Source organism: Somniosus microcephalus, chromosome 9, assembly GCF_052327205.1.
Source record: "Somniosus microcephalus isolate GS21.2 chromosome 9, FLI_Smic_1.0, whole genome shotgun sequence".
Taxonomy (NCBI): domain Eukaryota; kingdom Metazoa; phylum Chordata; class Chondrichthyes; order Squaliformes; family Somniosidae; genus Somniosus; species Somniosus microcephalus.
In genome coordinates this window covers 213,261,088-213,282,255 of record NC_140995.1, presented here as the reverse complement: position 1 = coordinate 213,282,255, position 21,168 = coordinate 213,261,088, and the positions used below count along the sequence as shown (strand labels likewise).

Genomic DNA, 21,168 nt, shown 5'->3' with positions numbered 1-21,168 from the left:
CTTAACCTCAGTCTTTTGAGTAATTGATAGCGCATCACTCACCCACCCGCCCCTTCAACCACCATCTGCCCCACCTGTGACAGAGACTGTAGGTCCCGCATTGGACTCATCAGTCACCTGAGAACTCATTTTTAATGTGGAAGCAAATCATCCTCGGTCCCGAGGGACTGCCTAAGAAGTAGTATTGGCCTAATGGGCAATTCCTTTTGAAATCTAGAAAAGTTACTGAAAATTAGCAAAATTATAAACACAACCTTTATAAACACAACCTTTAAAAACAATCATTCGTACCAGATCCGTGAGGAAAGTGAGAGTTGTGTGAAATAATCTTCGAGGGAAGATGCAATGTAAGTTGCCAGAACCTTTTCTCAGTTTTACTGCAGGCAGTATGCAGATGCTGCCTGGGTTTTCTTGACTAGCTTTCTGCTGCGGTACGGTTACTTTCAGTACCGCACCATGACACGGCTCATCTATAATTGAAACTGGGGATGGGCAGTGTTTAAAGAATCATTAATACTTTAAAAAAGTACAGTGCCATAATCAGAAATGAAAGTAATTAGGAAAGGAAGAGGGAAAAAAAACTGCTTCAGTTGTTGAGGTGAAAGTGAAGTTCGCTTCTTCTAGGGTTGGGGGTAGTTACTGGGGAGTAAAGGGAGCTTTGACTACCGAATTTGCTCTGCTCCTTGTGCACCTGTGATCCAAGAGTTCCAATCATAATACTGGCTGTAAAAGGAAGGATGAGGCCAAGTGAACAGTCATTAAGTGTTTAGCAGATTCTTCAGTGTAATGTGCGTTGACCAGGCGCAGCTTTGCTGTTGGGGGACCAAGGAAAGTTGAGGTAGCACGTTGCACAACTTTGAGGTTTTGTCATTCTGCTCTCACTGTGCTGAAAGTGAAGAAGAAAATGTAAAAGTGAGGTATGGTTTCACTCTTACTGTACAATTTTCCATTGTGGAGAATACTTGCAGTTCCAGCTAAAATCTTCCTTGACATCAGTGTTGAAGTTTCAATCATTTCCTCAGTCCTCCTCCGGCATCCTGCAAAAACCGACAAATTAACTTGATTTTGGTTCAGTTTTGAAATTTTGGAAAGCAGTTTTTTTTTTAACAAGTCAGCAATACCCGTGATGTGACCCAACTCTTGTGTAATGAGGATTTTGAGCAGCTTGCTACAATTTTTGCCCTTTAGCCGCATCAGGGATTTATGATCAGATAAAATATTATTCTGAGTTTTTGTTTCAGGTGCACAGGTTTACACCAAGATATGAATCAGAAATATAAACTATGAAGTTGAAACTGACACAGTATAACAGTGAGTTTAAGAATGATTGGCATAGAGGCCAACATAGTCTGCAGTCGATTACAACCTTATAGCAAGTTAAGGGATAAAAAATAAGGTCTTAAAATACAGAAGAAAATAACAAGTGGTTTTATTTGCATCACTGCCTGACGATGCATTTCCAAGTGTGGTGCAATGCATAACATTTCTAGAAACTTTACATTTCCCCCCCCCCTGTTATGTATGTTGCTGAAGCGACAGAGCATGACAGTGATAGAAAATTTGCCTACATTTAAATTGTTTAACAAAAACAGAAAATGCTGGAAATACTCAGCAGGTCAGGCAGCATCCGTGGAGAGAGAAACAGAGTTAACGGTTCAGGTCGATGACCCTTCGTCAGAACTGGAAAAAGCTGGAGATGGAACAGGTTTTTAAGCAAGTGCCGGGGCAGGGAAAGAGGGAGGGGAGGAAAGAACAAAAGGGAAGGTCTGTGATAGGATGGAAGGCAGGAGAGATTAAGAGACAAAAGGGATGATGGTGCAAGGCAAAAGGAGATGGTAATGGGACAAGTTAAGGTAAAAAAAGATGGCTCTACTTTTGTTGGGCTGGTGTCCATTTTATTTTCTGCACCTCCCAGTCCCAGAAAAACGTGGGAATGCTATCATCTCCCCAAGTTCCCCACACTTGTCCTGACTTGGACATATGCCACCGTTCCTTCACCATCGCTGGGTCAAAATCCTGGAATTCCCTGCCCAACACCGTTCAGTGAGGAGCGCAATCAACTCCAGGGCTGCAGCAGCTGAAGGAGGAGGCCCACCACCTTCTTGGGGCCTCTAACATAGAAGATAGGAGCAGGAGTAGGCCATTCGGCTCCTCGAGCCTGCTCCGCCATTCAATGCGAGCATGGCTGATCATCCAAATTCAGTACCCTGTCCCTGCTTTCTCCCCATACCCCTTGATCCCTTTAGCCTTAAAAAATATATCCAACTCCTTCTTGAATATATTTAATGAATTGGCCTCTACTGCCTTCTGTGGTAGAGAGTTCCACAGGTTCACCACTCTCTGGGTGAAGAAATTCCTCCTCATTTCTGTCCTAAATGGCTTACCCCTTCAATGAGATCCCCTCTCATTCTTCTAAACTCCAGTGAGTATAAGCCCAATCGACCCAATCTCTCCTCATACGTCATTCCTGCCATCCCAGGTATCAGCCTGGTGAATCTTCGCTGAACTCCTTCCATGGCAAGAACATCCTTCCTCTAACTGTGGCCTTGCCAGCGTTGCCCACATCCTTACAACAAATAATTCAAAATAAAAGTGTTTGCTGGTGGGATTGTAGTGCCAGGTAGTCACTTCCAAGTCTCCCCCCCCCCCCCCCCCCCCCCCCCCCAATGCCACTGTTCCTTCACCATTGCTGGGTCAAAATCAAGGATCATTTTGCACCAGTTGAACTGAAATGATATTGTAGCAATTCAATCAGTGGCTTTATCGGAACTTATTTCATTGGGACACTAAAAAAAAATAAACATTTATATAGCACCGTAGCAGATCTAAAGGATGTCCCAAACACGTAGGAGGATAGCATAGCTTGTATTTATCAAAGCCTCGAGGATTTTAAGTCCTGAACTGTAAGAATAAAGTTGTGACGATTTATCAATGCGGTTACGAACCTCTCTTGTGTTACTGGCTTAAAAGGTGCTGCTATGTGGTATTGTTTTGGTAACGGTTGCACAAAGGTATTTATATGTCCATGCGGTGAGCCAGTTTGAGAGTCATCTGTTTCACATGCTCAAAGGCTTTTGCTGATTCAAACTTCAGTGCTCCTGTTTCTCTGAATATTATAGCGACAAAAGCAAAACCTATGTATTTATTATATTGGATCTCTCCAGTTCTCTTTCGAAACATTTCATCTCAGTTTACCATTGTGTGCAGCTGTAGTTTTTTTTTAAAAACTGAAGTGTTAATGAATAAACTAGTTAAGGATAGCGTGGCCTTGCCAACACTGCAGCATGTCATAACAATCGCACTTCCACCCCTATTTGTATCGACTCAACGTGATCTGTCAGCCACTCCGGCCCACTCGCCGGCACTGCAAGCAGCCAATTCATGGACTGTGTTACTACAGGCTAGATAGCGAGTTGGTGGCTCGCCCTGCCCCTTCTCCCCAGGGAATGGGTGGTGACCTAAAATGGGTGGCCATGTGTGTAGAATTTATTTTGGGGACCCAGAGGGGGAGGAGGAGTGGGGGGGAGGGCTGCTGATCATTTTTTTTTAAAGGCTCTAACCAATTGCCTCTGGTCCCCACTGTTACTTTCATAAATGCTTCGACTGCAAATCTCACCATCACCGCATGCAGTTTTAAGTCTTGCTTTACTAACCTGGTACGCCCACAGTTGATTTGATAAGAACTGTGTGAGAAATTATTTTAAACTGTTAATTTGTCTTTTTTTCAGGTTTTTTTTTAATGACCTGCTTTCCTTGTGTTTTCTGGCAGGGCCATGAGATGACCAGCATTGGATTGCTGCTGGGAATTTCAGCTGCTAAACTAGGAGCGATGGATATATCAGTCACCCGTCTCCTGAGCATTCATATCCCTGCACTGTTGCCTCCCACCTCAACTGAGCTGGACGTGCCCCACAACTTGCAGGTTGCAGCTGTTATGGGCGTAGGGCTTGTATACCAAGGAACTGCTCACCGACACATTGCCGAAGTACTTCTGACTGAAATAGGTGAGGAATTTTCAGCTCTCAGTGCAAAAAAAAAAAAAAATTATATATATTTAAAAAGGAAAACTGGCAGCTAGGTCCAGTTGGTAACGCCCTTGTTCATGGAGCAGATGGCTGTGCCCTTGGCAGGAGTTTTGAGCTCATGATCCAAGATGGCGCTTTGGGAAAGGGGTGGGGGGGGGTACTTCATTGTCCGAGGTGGCGTCCTTTGAACGAGGTATAAACTGAGATCCCTTTGTGTTAAAGACCCGAGGGCCCTATTCATCAAAGAGAAGCAGAGTAAAGGAATTTTGAGTCCTAAAACTAAGACTTCTGTTTCCTCCACCACCAAAAGGAAACTTGCAGTCAGTTATTCTCAACTAGTCGGATAAGAATGGTTTTGGATGAAGAAGCAGTGTTGGCCTGACTATTGCCCACCACTTCAGTGATTGGAAAATGGAAACCCTTGTGGTAATATATGCCAATGAATTGACTGACTGTTTATGATATGGTTATTATATTGGGGTGCCCAAAAGTGTACGCTTAATTGTGTACGGTTTTGGGCATCCCATTATAGAAAAGATATAGGAGCGATGGGAAGGTGCTGTCTGGATTAACTAGGATGTTACCAGAGACAAGGCGGGGGGAGGGAGGTTACAGTTATGAGGAGAGTCTTGAAGTTTGAACTTTTTTCGCTAGTATTGAGTAAGTTGAGGTGTTATCTGATGGGGTTTTAGAGATCAAGATTGAGAAATAGTTAAGAAATCCATTTTACGTGAAAGAATCACTTGTATTGCTTCCATTTTTTTTATTCTGTATTAAAATCTTAGAATTAAAACAACCTGCACATGTAGCTGACGGGCAATATCTGTAGAATGCCAACAACTCTAAGGCTGTAACTGTCGTAATATAAAATAGCCTTGGATAGTTGTAATTTTCTAATGGATACATCTATACATTTATTCTTTTCTGTACCAGTAAATAGATAAGGTATTTTATCTTATGGCCTGAAATAGTTCTGTGGAACCTTTTTGAGTCTTTGATATGTTGAGCTAATAATCATAATAGTGTTAAGGGCAGAGAAGGGGAAGAATTTCTGAAGTGTGTTCAGGAGATCTTTCTTGATCAGTACGTTTCCAGCCTGACGAAGGAGGCATTGCTGGATCTGGTTCTGGGGAATGAGGTAGGTCAAGTGGAACAAGTGTCAGTAAGGGAACATTTAGGGAACAGTGCTCATGGTATCATAAGGTTTAGATTAACTATGGAAAAGGACAGGGAGCAATCTAAAGTAAAAATATTTAACTGCGGGAAGGCCAATTTCAGTGGGATGAGAACGGATCTGGCCCGGGTAAACTGGAATCAAAGATTGACAGGCAAAACTGTAATGGAACAATGGGCTGCCTTTAAAGAGGAAATAGTTCAGCCACAGTTGAGGTACATTCCCACTAAGGGGAAAGGCAGGGCAACTAAAGTCAGGGCTCTCTGGATGACGAAAGAGATAGAGAATATGATGAAGCAGAAAAAGAGTGCGTATGACAGATGTCAGGTTACAAATACATCTGAGAATCAGGCTATAGAAAGGTCAGAGGAGCAGTGAAAAAGAAAATAAGAGGGGCAAAGAGAGGGTATGAGAACAGAATGGCAGCCAACATAAAAGGTAATCCAAAAGTCTTCTATAGGCATATAAATAGTAAACGGGTAGTAAGAGGAGGGGTGATGCCGATTAGGGACCAAAAAGGAGACCTACGCATGGGGGCAGAGGGCATGGATGAGGTACTAAGTGAGTACTTTGCATCTGTCTTCACCAAGGGAGAGGATGCTGCCATAGACATAGTGAAAGAGGAGGTAGAGGAGATACTGGATAGGATAAAAATTGATAGAGGAGGTATTAGAAAGGCTGGCTGTACTTAAAGTAGATAAATCACCAGGAGCAGATGGGATGCATCCTAGGATGCTGAGGGAATTGAGGGAGGAAATCACAGAGGTACTGGCCATAATCTTCCAATCCTCCTTAGAAATGGGAGTGGTGCCAGAGGACTGGAAAGTTGCAAATGTTACACCATTGTTCAAAAAACGGTGTAAAGATAAACTACAGGCCAGTCAGTTTGACCTCAGTAGTGGGGAAGCTTTTAGAAACAGTAATCAGGGGCAAAATTAACAGTCACTTGGACAAGTGTGGATTAATTAAGGAAAGCCAGCACAGTTAAAGACAAATCGTGTTTAACTAACTTGACTCCGCTCTTTGAGGTACTAGAGAGGGTTGATGAGGGTAATGCACGTAGTGTACATGGATTTCCAAAAGGTGCTCGACAAGGTGCCACATAATAGGCTTGCCAGCAAAGTTGAAGCCCATGGAATAAAAGGGACAGTGGCAGCATGGATACAGAATTGGCTACGTGACAGGAAACAGAGAGTAGTGATGAACGGTTGTTTTTCGGACTGGAGGAAGGTATACAGTGGTGTTCCCCAGGGTTCAGTTCTAGGACTGCTGCTTTTCTTGATATATATTAATGACTTGGACATGGGTGTACAGGGCACAATTTCAAAATTTGCAGATGACACAAAACTGAGGATGATTGTGATAGACTTCAGGAAGACTTGGACAGGCTGGTGAAATGGGCGGACACATGGCAGATGAAATTTAACGCAGAAAAGTGTGAAGTAATACATTTTGGTAGAAAGAATGAGGAGAGGACATATAAACTAAATGGTGCAATCTTGAAGGGGTTGCACGAACAGAGAGACCTGGGGGTATGTGTGCATACATCGTCTAACTTGGCAGGGCAGGTTGAGAAAGCAGTTAAGGCTTCCGGGATCCTGGGCTTCATGAATAGAGGTATAGAGTACAAAAGTGTGGAAATTATGATGAACCTTTACAAAGCACTGGGTCGGCCCCAACTGGAGTACTGTGTCAAATTCTGGGCACCACACTTTAGGAAGGATGTGAAGGCCTTGGAGAGGGTGCAGAAAAGATTGACGAGAATGATTCCAGGAATGAGGGACTTCAGTTACGTGGATAGACTGAAGAAGCTGGGGTTGTTCTCCTTGGAGCAGAGAAGATTGAGAGGAGATTTGATAGAGGTGTTCAAAATCATGAGGGGTCTGGACAGAGTAGATAGAGAGAAACTGTTCCCATTGGCAGCAGGGTCGAGATTTAAGGTGATTGGCAAAAGAACCAAAGGCGACATAAGAAAAAACTTTTTTACGCAGCGAGTGGTTAGGATCTGGAATGCACTGCCTGAAAGGGTGGTGGAGGCAGACTCAATCATGGCTTTCAAAAGGGAGTTGGATAAGTATCTGAAGGAAAGAAATTTGCAGGGCTACGGGGAAAGGGCAGGGGAGTGGGACTAACCGAGGTGCTCTTGCAGAGAGCAGGCACGGGACGAATGGCCTCCTTCCGTGCTGTAACTGTAATGTCCGTGTGTAATTGAGACACGGACTGCAGAAGTTGGTTATAACAGGTGTTTACTGAATGGAGACAAAACTGGAACTACTATACAAAGTTGCTACACAGGCTTATATACAGGGGTGGTCCCTACTGGTACTGCAGTATATAGTTCCTTCTTCAAGGTACATACACTACAATTCCTCCCCTTTTAGCTAAACAGTACATAACATTCGATTAATAATTAAATAACATATTTACAATTACAGTTGCTATATACATTAGCTGAAGTTAATCAATTATAAATTCAGTCTTTGAGGAGGCTTCCTGATTCTGTCCGGATAACGCCTCTTTGGGGTATCAGGATCTTCTGGCAAAGTTGATTCGGGATCAACGTCGTTGTTTGGTTCGTCTGCTTCCAATATCATCGATTCTGAGGTAGATGCAATTGGTACTTCGGTTTCATCACCAGGTGTATAGGATCGTGGTGTAGATTTGACGTTTTCCAGTGACTCTAGAATCTGGTCAGCATGGCGTCTTACAATGCTCTCTCCAACGTCCACGGTATACATTAGAGGTCCTTGCCGTGTGCAGATCGTTCCTGGCTGCCATTTCTCTGCGGTAGTCCCGGGCCAAAACTGGTTGACCTATCTTGAAACTCCTGGTCGGCCTTTCATTCATATTCTGAAACTGCCTGTTCTCCACATCTCTTCTGATGTTTGGCTTAACCAAATCCAAGCGGCATCTTAGTCTTCGATTGAAGAACATCATGGCTGGAGTTTGGTTGGTAACCGCATGTGTCGCATTCCGGTAGGCAAACGAGAAGTTATCCACCTTGTGTTGTAGGGGTATGTCTTCATTACACATTGCCTTGATAGCCTTCTTGAATGTTTGAACGAACCTCTCAGCCAATCCATTGGTGGCTGGATGATATGGGGCGGATGTGTAATGCTTAACACCATTGTTCTTTAAGAACCTCCAGAACTCTTCAGACACAAACTGTGGTCCGTTGTCGGAGCAAATCTGTTCAGGCAGCCCATTTCTGGCGAATATGGTTCGTAAGACTGTGATAGTTTTTTCTGTGGTGGTTGAGGACATTTTTATTACCTCTGGCCACTTTGTGCATCCACCGCAATTAAAAACATCGAGTCCATAAATGGACCAGCAAAATCAATGTGTACCCTTTGCCATGGAGATGAGGACCACTCCCATGGATGTAGAGGGGCTTGTGGTGGGGCGTTTTGGACCTTCTGGCATCCTGTACAGCTCTTGGTCATCTCTTCGATTTCTCTATCGATTCCCGGCCACCACACAAACGCTCTGGCTAAGTTCTTCATTTTTACCCCTCCCAGATGACCCTCATGAAGCTCATTGAGCACTCTATCCTTCAATTTGGGTGGAATTACTACTCTGGACCCACACATCAAGGTTCCTCGGCACACTGACAGCTGTTCTCTTCTCGGCGAGAATGCTGGCAACAGTGGTTCGCCATGTGCTGGCCATCCCTTCACCATTAAATCATAGACCCTGGAGAGTGTCGGGTCATTTCGTGTTTCCTTTTCTATGTTTGCATTCGTCACAGGTAGACATTCGACTATGGTCGAGTGGAATATCTCCACAGGATCCACTGCAGGTGCTTCTTCCACCGTCGGCAACGGTAGGCACGACAATCCATCAGCATTCCCATGCTGTTTAGTTCCTTTGTACTCGATGTCATATTGGTGTGCCCCTAGGAAAAGGGACCACCTCTGTAGCCATTGTGCTGTCGTTATCGGGGCGCCCTTCTTAGGGTTGAAAATGGAGGCAAGAGGTTGATGATCAGTTAGTAGAGTAAATTTCTGTCCGTGCAGGTAGTGATTGAACTTCTTCACCCCCCACACCAGGCTGAAGGCCTCTCTGTCAATCTGGGCGTAGTTACGCTCGGCTGCAGTTAACGAGCGTGACACAAAAGCTATCGGCCTCTCTGAACCATCAAGGGATTTATGTGACAGTACCGCTCCAACGCCGTAGGGAGACGCACCACACGCCAGTCTTATCGGTAGTGATGGGTTGTAGTGAGCCAATACTTCTCTTGAAGTGATCGGGCCTTTACACTCCTGAAAGGCCCGCTTACATTCATCGCTCCATTTCCATGCTACTCCAGTTTGTAGCAGGGCGTTCAGTGGGTGCAGAATTGTGGACAAATTCGGCAAAAACTTATGGTAGTAATTCACCAATCCGAGGAATGACCTCCGTTGCGACACATTTTCAGGCGCTGGAGCCTTAACTACCGCTTCAGTTTTGTCAGGGGACTTATGTAACCCCTCTTCATCAATCACGTGGCCACAATACGATATTTGTTTCTTAAAAAACTCGCACTTGGGGCGATTGGCTTGTAGCCCATGTTCTCTTAGTCTAGTGAGCACCTGCTCTAGGTTGGCAAGGTGTTCACTGTCATTTTCACCTGTCACTAGGATGTCGTCCAAGTAACACTGAGTCCCCGGAATCCCTTGCAGAACTTGTTCCATCGCTCTTTGCCATATAGCCGGAGCTGATGCTACTCTGAATACCAGTCGATTATACTGGTAAAGACCTTTGTGAGTGTTTATCGTGAGATATTTCCGAGAGGATTCTTCAACCTCCATCTGCAAATATGCTTGCGCTAGGTCAATTTTTGTAAAACGTTTCCCTCCAGATAGTGAGGCGAAAATATCTTCTATCCTCGGAAGAGGATACTGTACTGTGTGAAGGACTGGGTTCACTGTCACCTTGAAGTCCCCACAGATGCGAACCTTCCTTGGCTCCTCAGACTTATTGTTTAACGTTTTCTTCATGACAGGAACGATGGGTGTCGCCCACTCGCTCCAGTCTACCTTAGATAACACGCCTGCATTCTCCAGATTCTCCAGCGCTGCCTCGACGGCTGGGCGAATTGCATACGGTACCGGTCTTGCTTTGAAAAACTTGGGAATTGCATTCTCCTCTATTTTTATCGAGGCGGTTACGCCTTTAAGAGTTCCCAGTCCTTGTTGAAATACCTCTTTAGCGTTAGCTAAGATTTTTGACAATCGTCCGGGTGTGACGTCGTCATCCTTTTTACCAGCCACAGTCAGTGCCTGAATGGAGTGCCAGTCTAAACTTATCTTTCTGATCCATTCACGTCCCAATAACGGTGGTCCACCATCTTGCAGTATGTACAGATACAATTTCTGTATTTCCTTGCCGTTGTATTCGACAGGCACCCTTATTTTCCCTCTGGGGTATACTTTCTGCCCCTTATATGTCTTCAAGACAATGGATGTGTCTTTCAAGGGTTTGTGTGAGAATAGCCGCTCGTAGTCTTGTCGATTCATGACGGTCAGGGCTGATCCTGTATCCAATTCCATTTTGACTTGGGACCCTGCTGTCGTGAGGGTGACCCAAATGGTTCGGTGATCCTCTTTTGCGATTACGTTGTGTAGTTTGAGACAGCTTAGTCTCTTGTTCCCGGATTCACTATCGTTCTTCTGGTCTTCGGAACTACTGTCCGTCATCTTTTGTACTTTCCTGTACTGTTCCTTAGTAGCCTTTTTGTTGTCGTTAGTCTTCTTCCCGGACCTGCAAACTTGTGCAATGTGTCCCATCTTTCCGCATTGCCTGCATGTTTTGTCCTTGGACCAGCAGTCCTTCTGGTCATGGGTTGTTCTGCTGCAGCGATAACATTTTTCAAATCCCCGTGTCATTTCATGGGTGCCATATTCCTGTGGCTTTTGCTGTATTTCCGCAGCTCCCCTTGCTGCTGCTTTGTACCATACTGCCACGCTGAAAGCCTTATCTCGCGTCAGCTCTTTCTCTGAGAGTAACCTCTTCTGGGTTCCTTCACTCAGGAGTCCACAGACAAATTTGTCCCGTAGGGTATCTGCCAGTCCTGCTCCGAACTGGCAGTGCTTTGATAGCTTGCGTAGTTCCGTGAGGTAATCAGCATTGCTCTCATCTTTATGCTGATTTCTCTTGTGGAATTTAAATCTTTCTGCTATCAGCAGCGGTGTAGGATTTAGGTGTTCCTGTAGGATATCAACAATTTTGTTAAAACTCTTCGCCATCGGTTTGACTGGAGTGATCAGGTTCCGCAATAGGCCGTACGTTCTTGCGCCCATTAAGTTTAGTAGTACCGCTGCCTTTTTCTCATCGGCTACTTCATTTGCCTTGCAGTATACTTCGACTCTTTCCACATACGTGGTCCAGTCTTCTATTGCATTATCGAAGGCAGTGATATTGCCAGTCTTCGGCATCTTGGAGATCTAAGATGGCGCCTCCCACGCTTTGCCTTCTTCCCCGATTGAACAAAATGGCGCCTCCCCCTCTTTGCCTTCTTCCCCGCTGGATTAAGATGGCGCCTCCTGCGCTTTCTGCCTTTTTCCGCTACTGCCAGTGCTGTTGCTGGCGTTTTTATGCCTTGATGGCGACGCCCTATGGTCTTCGCGCGCTTCCCCCGCGCTGCTGCCAACGCCGCTCTCTGCGGTCCCCGTGGCAAACTGCAGCTCCTCGCGGCTTTCTGCGCTTCTAATTTCTTTTTCTTTTATTTTAATTACTGTTCCCGTCGTCAGAGCAGACCCTATGGGACACTTCCCTCCCTCTTCTCGGGTCTGTACGCTGCCCGGCTTCGTAGCACCGGCCGCGCCCTGTGTGCTCCACCCTCTCTCTCTCTCTCCTCTTCCCGACAACGCTGCTCGGCCCCGTTGAAAAGCCACCCGATCGAGCTCTAGCCCGCCGCAGCCCAGGAAGGATCAGTGTACTACCTGCCACCAGCCCGATTAGCTGGAACACCATAGACTGGATAACCAAGCCCAGCTCTCGACAGCCTCTCCTGCAAATCTTCGAATTCGATGAATCAGCGGGCGGTTGCCCACGGTCGACGCCTGTTTCTTCTGTTTGTTTTTTTTTCTTCTGGCTTCGACCTCTAATAACTTCGCTTCAGGGATGGATCCCCGTGAGGTGGTGCAGAACTGTAGGTAAGTTCGGATCTGTTCGTCGCCAATGTAATGTCCGTGTGTAATTGAGACATGGACTGCAGAAGTTGGTTATAACAGGTGTTTACTGAATGGAGACAGAACTGGAACTACTATACAAAGTTACTGCACAGGCTTATATACAGGGGTGGTCACTACTGGTACTGCAGTATACAGGGGCTGCAGAATATAGTTCCTTCTTCAAGGTACATACACTACAGTAACCATTCTATGATTCTATGAATCGCTAACTTAAAACCAAGAGTGCAGGTCATGGAGGAGCTTAAAAGCAAGACCATTGTAACGTGAGGTTGAGGGATGAAGAAGGGAGACATCTGGAGGGTCGAGCTCACCCGACGGTAATGTGTGCATCTTCTGCGGCAAAGCATTCTTTGTGATCTCGGAGTCGGCCGTGAGCGTGTTGGTTCATTTAACTTGTAATAAACGGCAAGTGTTTGATTCCATGTTTGAACTCATTATAAATACAGGCACAGAACCACAGCCTTTGTCGAGATAGTAACACAAAATTTACATTCCCAACCAGGTCTTCAGGACAGTGAAAGGTTGTGGGAAGATAAATAGTGATAAATTGTTTCCACTATTGCAACAAAGAACTGGGAGGGCACAAATTTACGGGAAAAAATTAAAGGGAAGGTTACAAAGCAGGTGTTTAAGGGTGACTCAATTGCATAATTCTCTGCCACAAACTGTTGTTGAACTAGATTCCATAAACTCCTTGCTTGAAAAAGAATAATATTAAAGTACATGGGGAGCAGGCAGGTAAGAGGGATTAGACTAAAGAAAGAAACTGTTGATCAGTGGAAGGGCTGAATGCCTGGGTTTTTGTGTTGGAATATTCTATATTTCTAGAGCAGCCCCGTACCTATTGTTGACGCACACCACCACACCCCAGTCGTCTGGGAAAACCTGTAGTGTCGTCTGGACTCGGCTGGTAGAAGTCTTGCCTCTGAGTCAGAAGGTTGTGGGTTTAATCTTCGTTCCATTTTTGAAGGTGCTATCTTTCAGATGAGAGAGATTAAATAAACCAATTGGTTCAGATAGATGTTAAAGCCTCAGAGTTCAAAATTGTAGAGAGTTTTTGGGCTCCAAAGATGGACTTCCCATTTGATGATGTTTGACTGCCTGTAATTGTCATTGCCCAGGTCACATCAGACATCATTTCTGTATGCAGCTGAAGGAGGGCCTGGGAATTAATTCTAGTCAAATTCACAACAAAAACATTTAGGAAAGAAAGAATTTGCCTTTATAATAATACCTTAAGATCATTAGGGAATCACAAAGCATTTCATATTCAAATGAATTGCTTTTGAATTATAGTCATCGCTATTAAGACAGCAAATACAACAGCATATTTTTACCACAGTAAAATCCCACTAAGAACAAATGAAATAAATGACCAGTGATCTGTTTTTGGTGGTGCTGACTGAGTGAGTATTGCTGGCTCGAACACCAGGAGAACTCCCTGCGCTGCTTTTAACATGAACAGGTGGGCCGGGTCTCGGTTTTAACATAAGAACGTAAGAAATAGGAGCAGGAGTTGGCCATTTGGCCCTTCGAGCCTGCTCCGCCATTCAATAAGATCATGGCTGATCTTCTACCTCATCTCCACTTTCCTGCACTATCCCCATATCCCTCGATTCCCTTAATATTCAAAAGTCTGTCGATCTCTGTCTTGAATATACTCAACGACTGAGCCTCCACCGCCCTCTGGGGTAGAGAATTCCAAAGATTCACCGCCCTCTGAGTGAAGAAATTTCTCCTCATCTCAGTCCTAAATGGCCGACACCTTATTCTGAGACAGTGACCCCTGGTTCGAGACTCCCCAGACAGGGGAAACATTCTCCCTGCATCTACCCTGTCAAGCCCTGTAAGAATTTTGTATGTTTCAATGAGATCACCTCTCATTCTTCTAAACGCTAGAGAATATAGACCTAGTCTACTCAATCTCTTCTCATGGGACAATCCCCTCATCCCAGGAACCAGTCTTCGTTGCACTCCCTTTATGGCATGTATATCCTTCCTTAGGTAAGGAGACCAAAACTGTACACAATACTCCAGGTGTGGTCTCACCAGGGCCCTATATAATTGCAGTAAGACGTCTTTACTCTTATATTCAAATCCTCTTGTTTACTTCTCATCCCAAAGATAATGCAGCACTCCCTCAATACCACACTGACATATCAGCCTAGATTATGTGTTGAAGTCGTGGAGTGGGGCTCGAACCCACAATCTTCTGATTGACAGGCAAGTGTGCGACCAACTGAGCCAAGCTGACATTCAGAAACCTTTGAGTTGGCAAGTCTTTGTCAGATACACACATCAGTAAAAACTGATCAGGCATCATTTAGAAATCTGTGGGGTGGAGGAATTATCTCTGGCAATTTGAGTGTACAAATGGTATTTTTGTTGAAGTGGCAGAAGCTGCCAATGTTCACGCCACAAGTGTTTATTGGGGGAAAATAGTGTAACAGTTGAAAATAAAGGAACATTTGTACTTCTGGAAACCAAACACTTCTTAAATAAATACCAAAATACCGCAGATGCTGGAAATCTGAAATAAAAAGCAGAAAATGCTGGAAACACTGATCAATCAGGGCAGGCAGCCTCTGCTGAGAGAGGGAGGTAGGGTGAACGTTTCAAGTCGATGAACTTTTCGTCAGAACTTTCTTAAATAAAACTACATTTTGAAACGTTGAATCCATCTTTTGTTTGGGAGCCTGTTTCAGTAACAGCTTTTATCACTTTAAAGAAAAATGTTTCGGTTGTGAATTACTTAAAACAAAACAACAAATCCTGTTTCTTTGGTTTAGGTCGCCCTCCAGGCCCTGAGATGGAGAACTGTACCGATAGGGAATCGTACTCGCTGGCTGCTGGCCTTGCTCTTGGCATGGTCTGTCTTGGGGTAAGTATCAGCTGGACAGATAGTTCTGATTTTGTTTTTATTTATCAGCATCTTCTATGAAAAGGATTTCATCATCTGAAAACTGGAGTTGTGTTTTCATCTTCAAGCTGTGGTATTGGCAGATTAAAGGGCCGTGGGGAAGATCAGAGAGCGTCCACTCCTCGCCTCCTCTAATGTGTGTACCTAAGTGTGCATGCACGCACACTCGCAGCACGGATTGCTGGATGGCAGTCAGGAGCAGGACCACTTATTGACTTTCGCTGAAGTTTAAGGCATGTCATGGACTCGTACAGCACAGAAGGAAGCCATTTGGCCCATCATGCCTGTGCCGGCTCTTTGAAAGAGCTCCAGGAAACCTTTAGGTTGCAACATGGTCCTTTCACCTCGGGCAGCAGGGTTTGGAGCCAGACTGATGAAAGTCGGCCCTCTCTACCCAACAGGCCTGGACAATCTCAACTCCGCCCATAGAAACATAGGATCTTACAGCACAGAAGGAGGCCACTCGGCCCATCGTGTCTGTGCTGGCTCTTTTTGAAAGAGCTATCCAGTTAGTCCCACTCCACTGCTCTTACCCTATAATCCGGCAACATTTTCCTTTTCAAGCTTGTATCCAATTTCCATTTCAAAGTTACTGAACCTCCTTGCACCACCCTTTCAGGCAGTGCATTCCAGATCACAACTCACTGCGTTTTGAAAAAAAAAAAAAATCTCTTTATCTGCCCCCTGGTTCTTTTGCCATCTGACACTTGGCAGTGTCAAATGAATGTGGTAATGCAGCTTCACGTTGATGAACCTGCTAAGTTCTCACTGTAACTTCCCTCTCCTGATCACACAACTCAGTTTTAAATTAATGTTTTTTTTTTTAAAAAGTGATTATTGCATTCTGAATATTGACGTTCACCAATTTATTTTAATATGTAATTTCTGCTTTTAAAGGACTAGATTTTTTTTCTTTTCCCCCAATGCTCGTGTGGAGCATAAACACTGGCGCGTGGACCTGTTGGGCCAAATGGCCTGTTTCTGTGCTGTAGATACGAGGTAATACTATGTACGTAACATGCGGTGCACCAAACACACAATAGGTCAGGCAGAATCTGTGGAGCGAACTGGTGAGTTAACATTTCAGGTTTGGATTCTTCGTCCGAACTGGGAGGCTTCACACCTGTTCTCCCCGCAGTTGCTGACTGACCTGCTCAGTGTTGCTACCATTTTCTCTTTTGATTTCTGATTTCCAGTACACACTCTGCAGTTTTATTTTGCTGTTTGCACTCTACATCAAATACAACAAATAGGCAAAGTTTATTTCAAAATCAAATAATTGAATGTGCCGCACTTTTTCTTCTGGGTATTTTTAATTCTTCCGTTATTGCAAGAAAGAGAAGTCTCACAGTCACAACGGAACCATTTGCTAGTTTGCACTGAAAACTGTTGTGGTAACAGGAAGTCGATGGTGATGATAAATGGAAGACTGGTGGCCTTTTCAGGGTCACCTATTGTTCACCTCTTCACTTACTATCTAAGGGAAAGTGCTTGGCAATATAACATTTGCTGGTGATGGCAGCCTGTGTGGCTCGAGGACTTTGTAATACTCGAAGCTATCTGGACAAATCGGACTACCAAGTGGATTTTAATGTAGATAAATGTGAGGTAAAGCAATAATTGAAATGGAAATTATGTACACGATGAAGGTATAAAATTAGCGAAGGTGGAAAACATAAAGGATTTCCGCGCAATTTTCATCAGACATGTCCAGTCAGTATAAAGCTGGTGTCAGTACTGATGTGGACCTGGCGATGGCATTTGACAACATGTCAAAGAATAGTGATCTTAACTTCCTATAGCTCATTGATAAGATCACATTTTGGCACCCTGCCTTCAAAATCCATGTGCTGGAAAGAGTTCAAAGTGACAGGAATAATTATAGCACTCGGAGCTCTAAATTATGAAGAAAGACATTGCAAAGCTGAACTTGTATTCATTGCAAGAAAAATAAAGGAAGGGGCGCAGGTCTCTGAATTGCTGAGAGGTGTAAATGATGTAGGTGTTAGCAAGCTGTCTGACTTGGTCTGAAGCTGCAGAGCCAGAAGGTACAGTTTCACAATTGGCCATCTTCTAGTAAGACTAATGAGTGAAGACTTTTTCTCTCCCATTGAACTAGTGAAGATGTCGGACAGAACATAAGAAATAGGAGCAGGAGTAGGCCATTTGGCCCTTCGAGCCTGCTCCGCCATTCAGTAAGATCATGGCTGATCTTCTACCTCATCTCCACTTTCCTGCACTATCCCCATATCCCTTGATTCCCTTAATATTCTAAAATCTATCGATCTCTGTCTTGAATATACTCACCGGCTGAGCCTCCACAGCCCTTTGGGGTAGAGAATTCCAAAGATTCACCACCCTCTGAGTGAAGAAATTTCTCCTCATCTCAGTCCTAAATGTCCTATCCCTTATTCTGAGACAGTGACCCCTGGTTCTAGACTCCCCAGCCAGGGGGAACATCCTGCATCTACCCTGTCAAGTCCTGTCAGAGTTTTGTATATTTCAATGAGATCACCTCTCATTCTTCTAAACTCTAGAGAATATAGGCCTAGTCTACTCAATCTCTCCTCATAGGACAGTCCCCCCATCCCAGGAACCAGTCTGGTGAACCTTCGTTGCACTCTCTCTAATGGCAAGTATATCCTTCCTTAGGTAAGGAGACCAAAACTGTACACAATACTCCAGGTGTGGTCTCACCAGGGCCCTATATAATTGCTGTAAGACGTCTTTACTCTTATACTCAAATCCTCTTGTAATAAAGGCCAACATACCATTTGCTTTCCTAATTGCTTGCTGTACCTGCGTGTTGGCTTTCAGTAATTTGTGTACAAGGACACCCAGGTCCCTCTGAACACCCAACATTTCCCAATCTCTCACCATTTAAAAAATACTCTGCTTTTCTATTTTTCCTACCAAAATGGATAACTTCACATTTCTCCACATTATATTCCATTTGCCATGTTCTTGCCTAAAGGCTCTGTTGATGACTCCTTCCAAAAAGAGCTGGATAAATATCTGATTGAGGATGGAATTGAATATCGGGATAGAAGTGTACAACAACAACTTGCATTTATCTTTAATATAATAAAACGTCCCAAGGCTTCTTGGTATGGACCTCGGCAGTGAAGTACTGCACGCAGCATAATGATCTGTGGGTGTGAGAAGGGCAGCCAGACAGGGCTACATAGTGCAGATTTGAGTGTGGCAACTGTTCTGCAGGTTTGCTTGATCATCTTTGGGGATCAGGGAATATTTTCTGTGCTGAATTTATCTTTGGGTGGAGCAGAGTCGGCGATGGTGCAGAATGCACATGGCCTGCAGATGGGCTGAATGTATTTTTTCCTCGTTACCTGCTTTAAGTTCCCAATTGGAACATGTTTTGTCCATTTGTGTTGACAATGTGCTTTACTCTGTTGTCTTGTTGGGTTTCCTTGTAGCATGGGAGTAACCTGATAGGCATGTCTGACCTGAATGTCCCAGACCAGCTGTACCAATACATGGTAGGAGGACACCGACGTGCCCAGCCTGGAATCCACAGAGAAAAGCACAAATCGCCCAGTTACCAAATCAAGGTTGGTATTTTTATTTCATTGTTCAGTTGTTGTGGTGTGTAACATTAACGAATGTTACAGAACCCAAATGGCAGTTTTTCTTTGGTTTCTACGTGAAATTCATGAATAATGAACTCTATAAAATTTTACAGCACAGAGGGAGGCCTTTCAACCCATCGTGCCTGTGCCAACTCTCTGAAAGAGCTACCTACTTTGTCCCATTCACTCCCCTGCCTTTTCCCACTACATGTTTATTTTTTGGCTTTTTCAAATATTTATCCACTTCCCTTTTTAAAAGCAGTTATGGATTCTAGCTCGACCACTGTTTAAGGAGGGCTTTCCATGTCCTGAGAAAGGTCTGTAAAAATAAATTTTAAAAAATAAATAACTTTCTTCTAACCTCCCCCTTTGTTCTTTTGGTGGTGACCTGAAGTTTATGCCCTCTCGTTACCTACTTGCTCTCTAGTGGAAATAGTTTTCCCAATTTACCTTCTCAAAATCCTGTGCAATTTTGAATGCCACTGTCAGATCTCCTCTTAACCTTCTTTGTTGTAATGGAAAGAGCCCCAGTTTCTCTAGCCTCTCCTCATCACCAAAGTATCTCATTCTTGAGGTCATCCTCGTGAGTCTTTTCTGCATCCTCTCCATCACAATATTGCTGAAGGAAGTCGCTCAAAGCTGGGCTCAATATTCTAACTGTAGCCCAGCCAATGATCTGTGCAGGTTTAGAATTACCTCTTTGGTTTTATACTTTGTACCTGTTTTATTTTATTTTTTTTAAACTAGAATCCTGTAGGTTTTATATTTTACTGCTTCATAAGCTTGTCATCTCTCTTAAAGATTTGTGTATCTGAACCTTTAAGCCTCTCTGCTCCTCTACTTTAAAAATTTAGTGTTAGAGAGGGAAACTGCTGCATTAGGAATAGATTTTGTTTTCATTGATTCTTCTTAAAAGGCTGATTGCAATTCTGCTCTTTGACAGGAAGGGGACACTGTGAATGTGGATGTTACATGTCCTGGAGCTACGCTGGCTTTAGCCTTACTTTATCTGAAAACGAACAACAGGTATGACGCAATAGAGGTAAAATACTCCAGCTAAGCAAAGGAGTGTTATTGCTTAGAGTGTGGGTGGTGGGGGAGGGGGCTTAATTTGAATTAGTTCCAAAGTAGTTACTGTACAGTAATTAACCACAACACCTCAGCGTGCATTTATATAGCACTTTTAACATAGTAAACCATCCCAAGGTGCTTTACAAGAGCTTAATCAAACAAAATTTTTGATAAAGCAGTTCGGGAGCATTTAAACTAGTATGGCAGGGGGCTAGAAACCTATGTAGTGAAATAGAGGAAAGTGAAAGGCAGACAGAAATAAATGGTAAAAGGGTGAGGAACAAAAAACAAAGGGCCAAACTAATTCATAAAAAATGTGAGCATAAAAAAAGCCTGAGGGTTTTATACCTTAATGCGAGAAGCATCAGGAACAAGGTAGATGAATTAGCTGTGGAAATAGAGGTTAATAATTATGATCTAATTGGGATTACGGAAACATGGTTGCAGGGTGAGCAGGGCTGGGAGCTTAACATACAGGGGTATTCAGTATTTAGGAAGGATCGACAAAAAAGAAAGGGAGGAGGGGTAGCATTGCTAGTAAAAGAGGGGATAAATGCAATTGAAAGGAAGGATATTAACTCAGTTAATACAGAATCTATATGGGTGGAGCTAAGAAATAGCGAGGGGCGAAAAACATTAATAGGAGTGGTATATAGGCCTCCAAATAGTAAAATAGAGGTTAGGGAGGGCATCACGAGGGAAATTAGAGAAGCGTGCAATAAGAGCACAGCTGTCATCATAGGTGACTTTAACTTACATATAGATTGGACTAGCCTAATCAGTAAAAATAATGAGGAGGAGGAATTCCTTGAGTGTTTAAGGGATGGTTATCTGGATCAATATGTCGAGGAACCAACTCGGGAACAGGCTATATTGGACTGGGTACTGTGCAATGAGAAGGGACTAATCAGTAATCTTGTTGTACGGGGACCCTTGGGTCAGAGCGATCATAACATGATCGATTTCTCACTCGAAATGGAGAGCGAAGAAATTGACTCAGAGACTAAGGTCCTGAATTTAAACAAGGGGAATTATGATGCCATGAGACGGGAACTGAGTAGGTCTGATTGGACAACGTTCCTGAGAGGACTGGAGGTAGATAAACAATGGCAAACATTTAAAGATAGAATGACAAAATTGCAAAAATTGTTTATACCAATCTGGCATAAAAGGAAATCTAAAAAGGTGACTCAACCGTGGATAACAGGGGAAA

General features: G+C 43.9%; 1 protein-coding gene across 4 annotated transcripts in view; it reads left to right on the top strand.

Annotated features, from left to right (window-relative positions):
- Positions 1-21,168, top strand: part of anapc1 (anaphase promoting complex subunit 1) — a 234,040-nt gene that overhangs the window by 105,715 nt on the left and 107,157 nt on the right. For all 4 annotated transcript variants that reach the window (XM_085997868.1, XM_085997869.1, XM_085997866.1 and 1 more), the window contains exons 29-32: positions 3,770-4,004; positions 15,164-15,255; positions 18,732-18,866; positions 19,828-19,910. In XM_085997868.1, the coding sequence (XP_085853994.1) occupies positions 3,770-4,004; positions 15,164-15,255; positions 18,732-18,866; positions 19,828-19,910 (545 nt within the window). The remainder of the gene's footprint in view (positions 1-3,769; positions 4,005-15,163; positions 15,256-18,731; positions 18,867-19,827; positions 19,911-21,168) is intronic.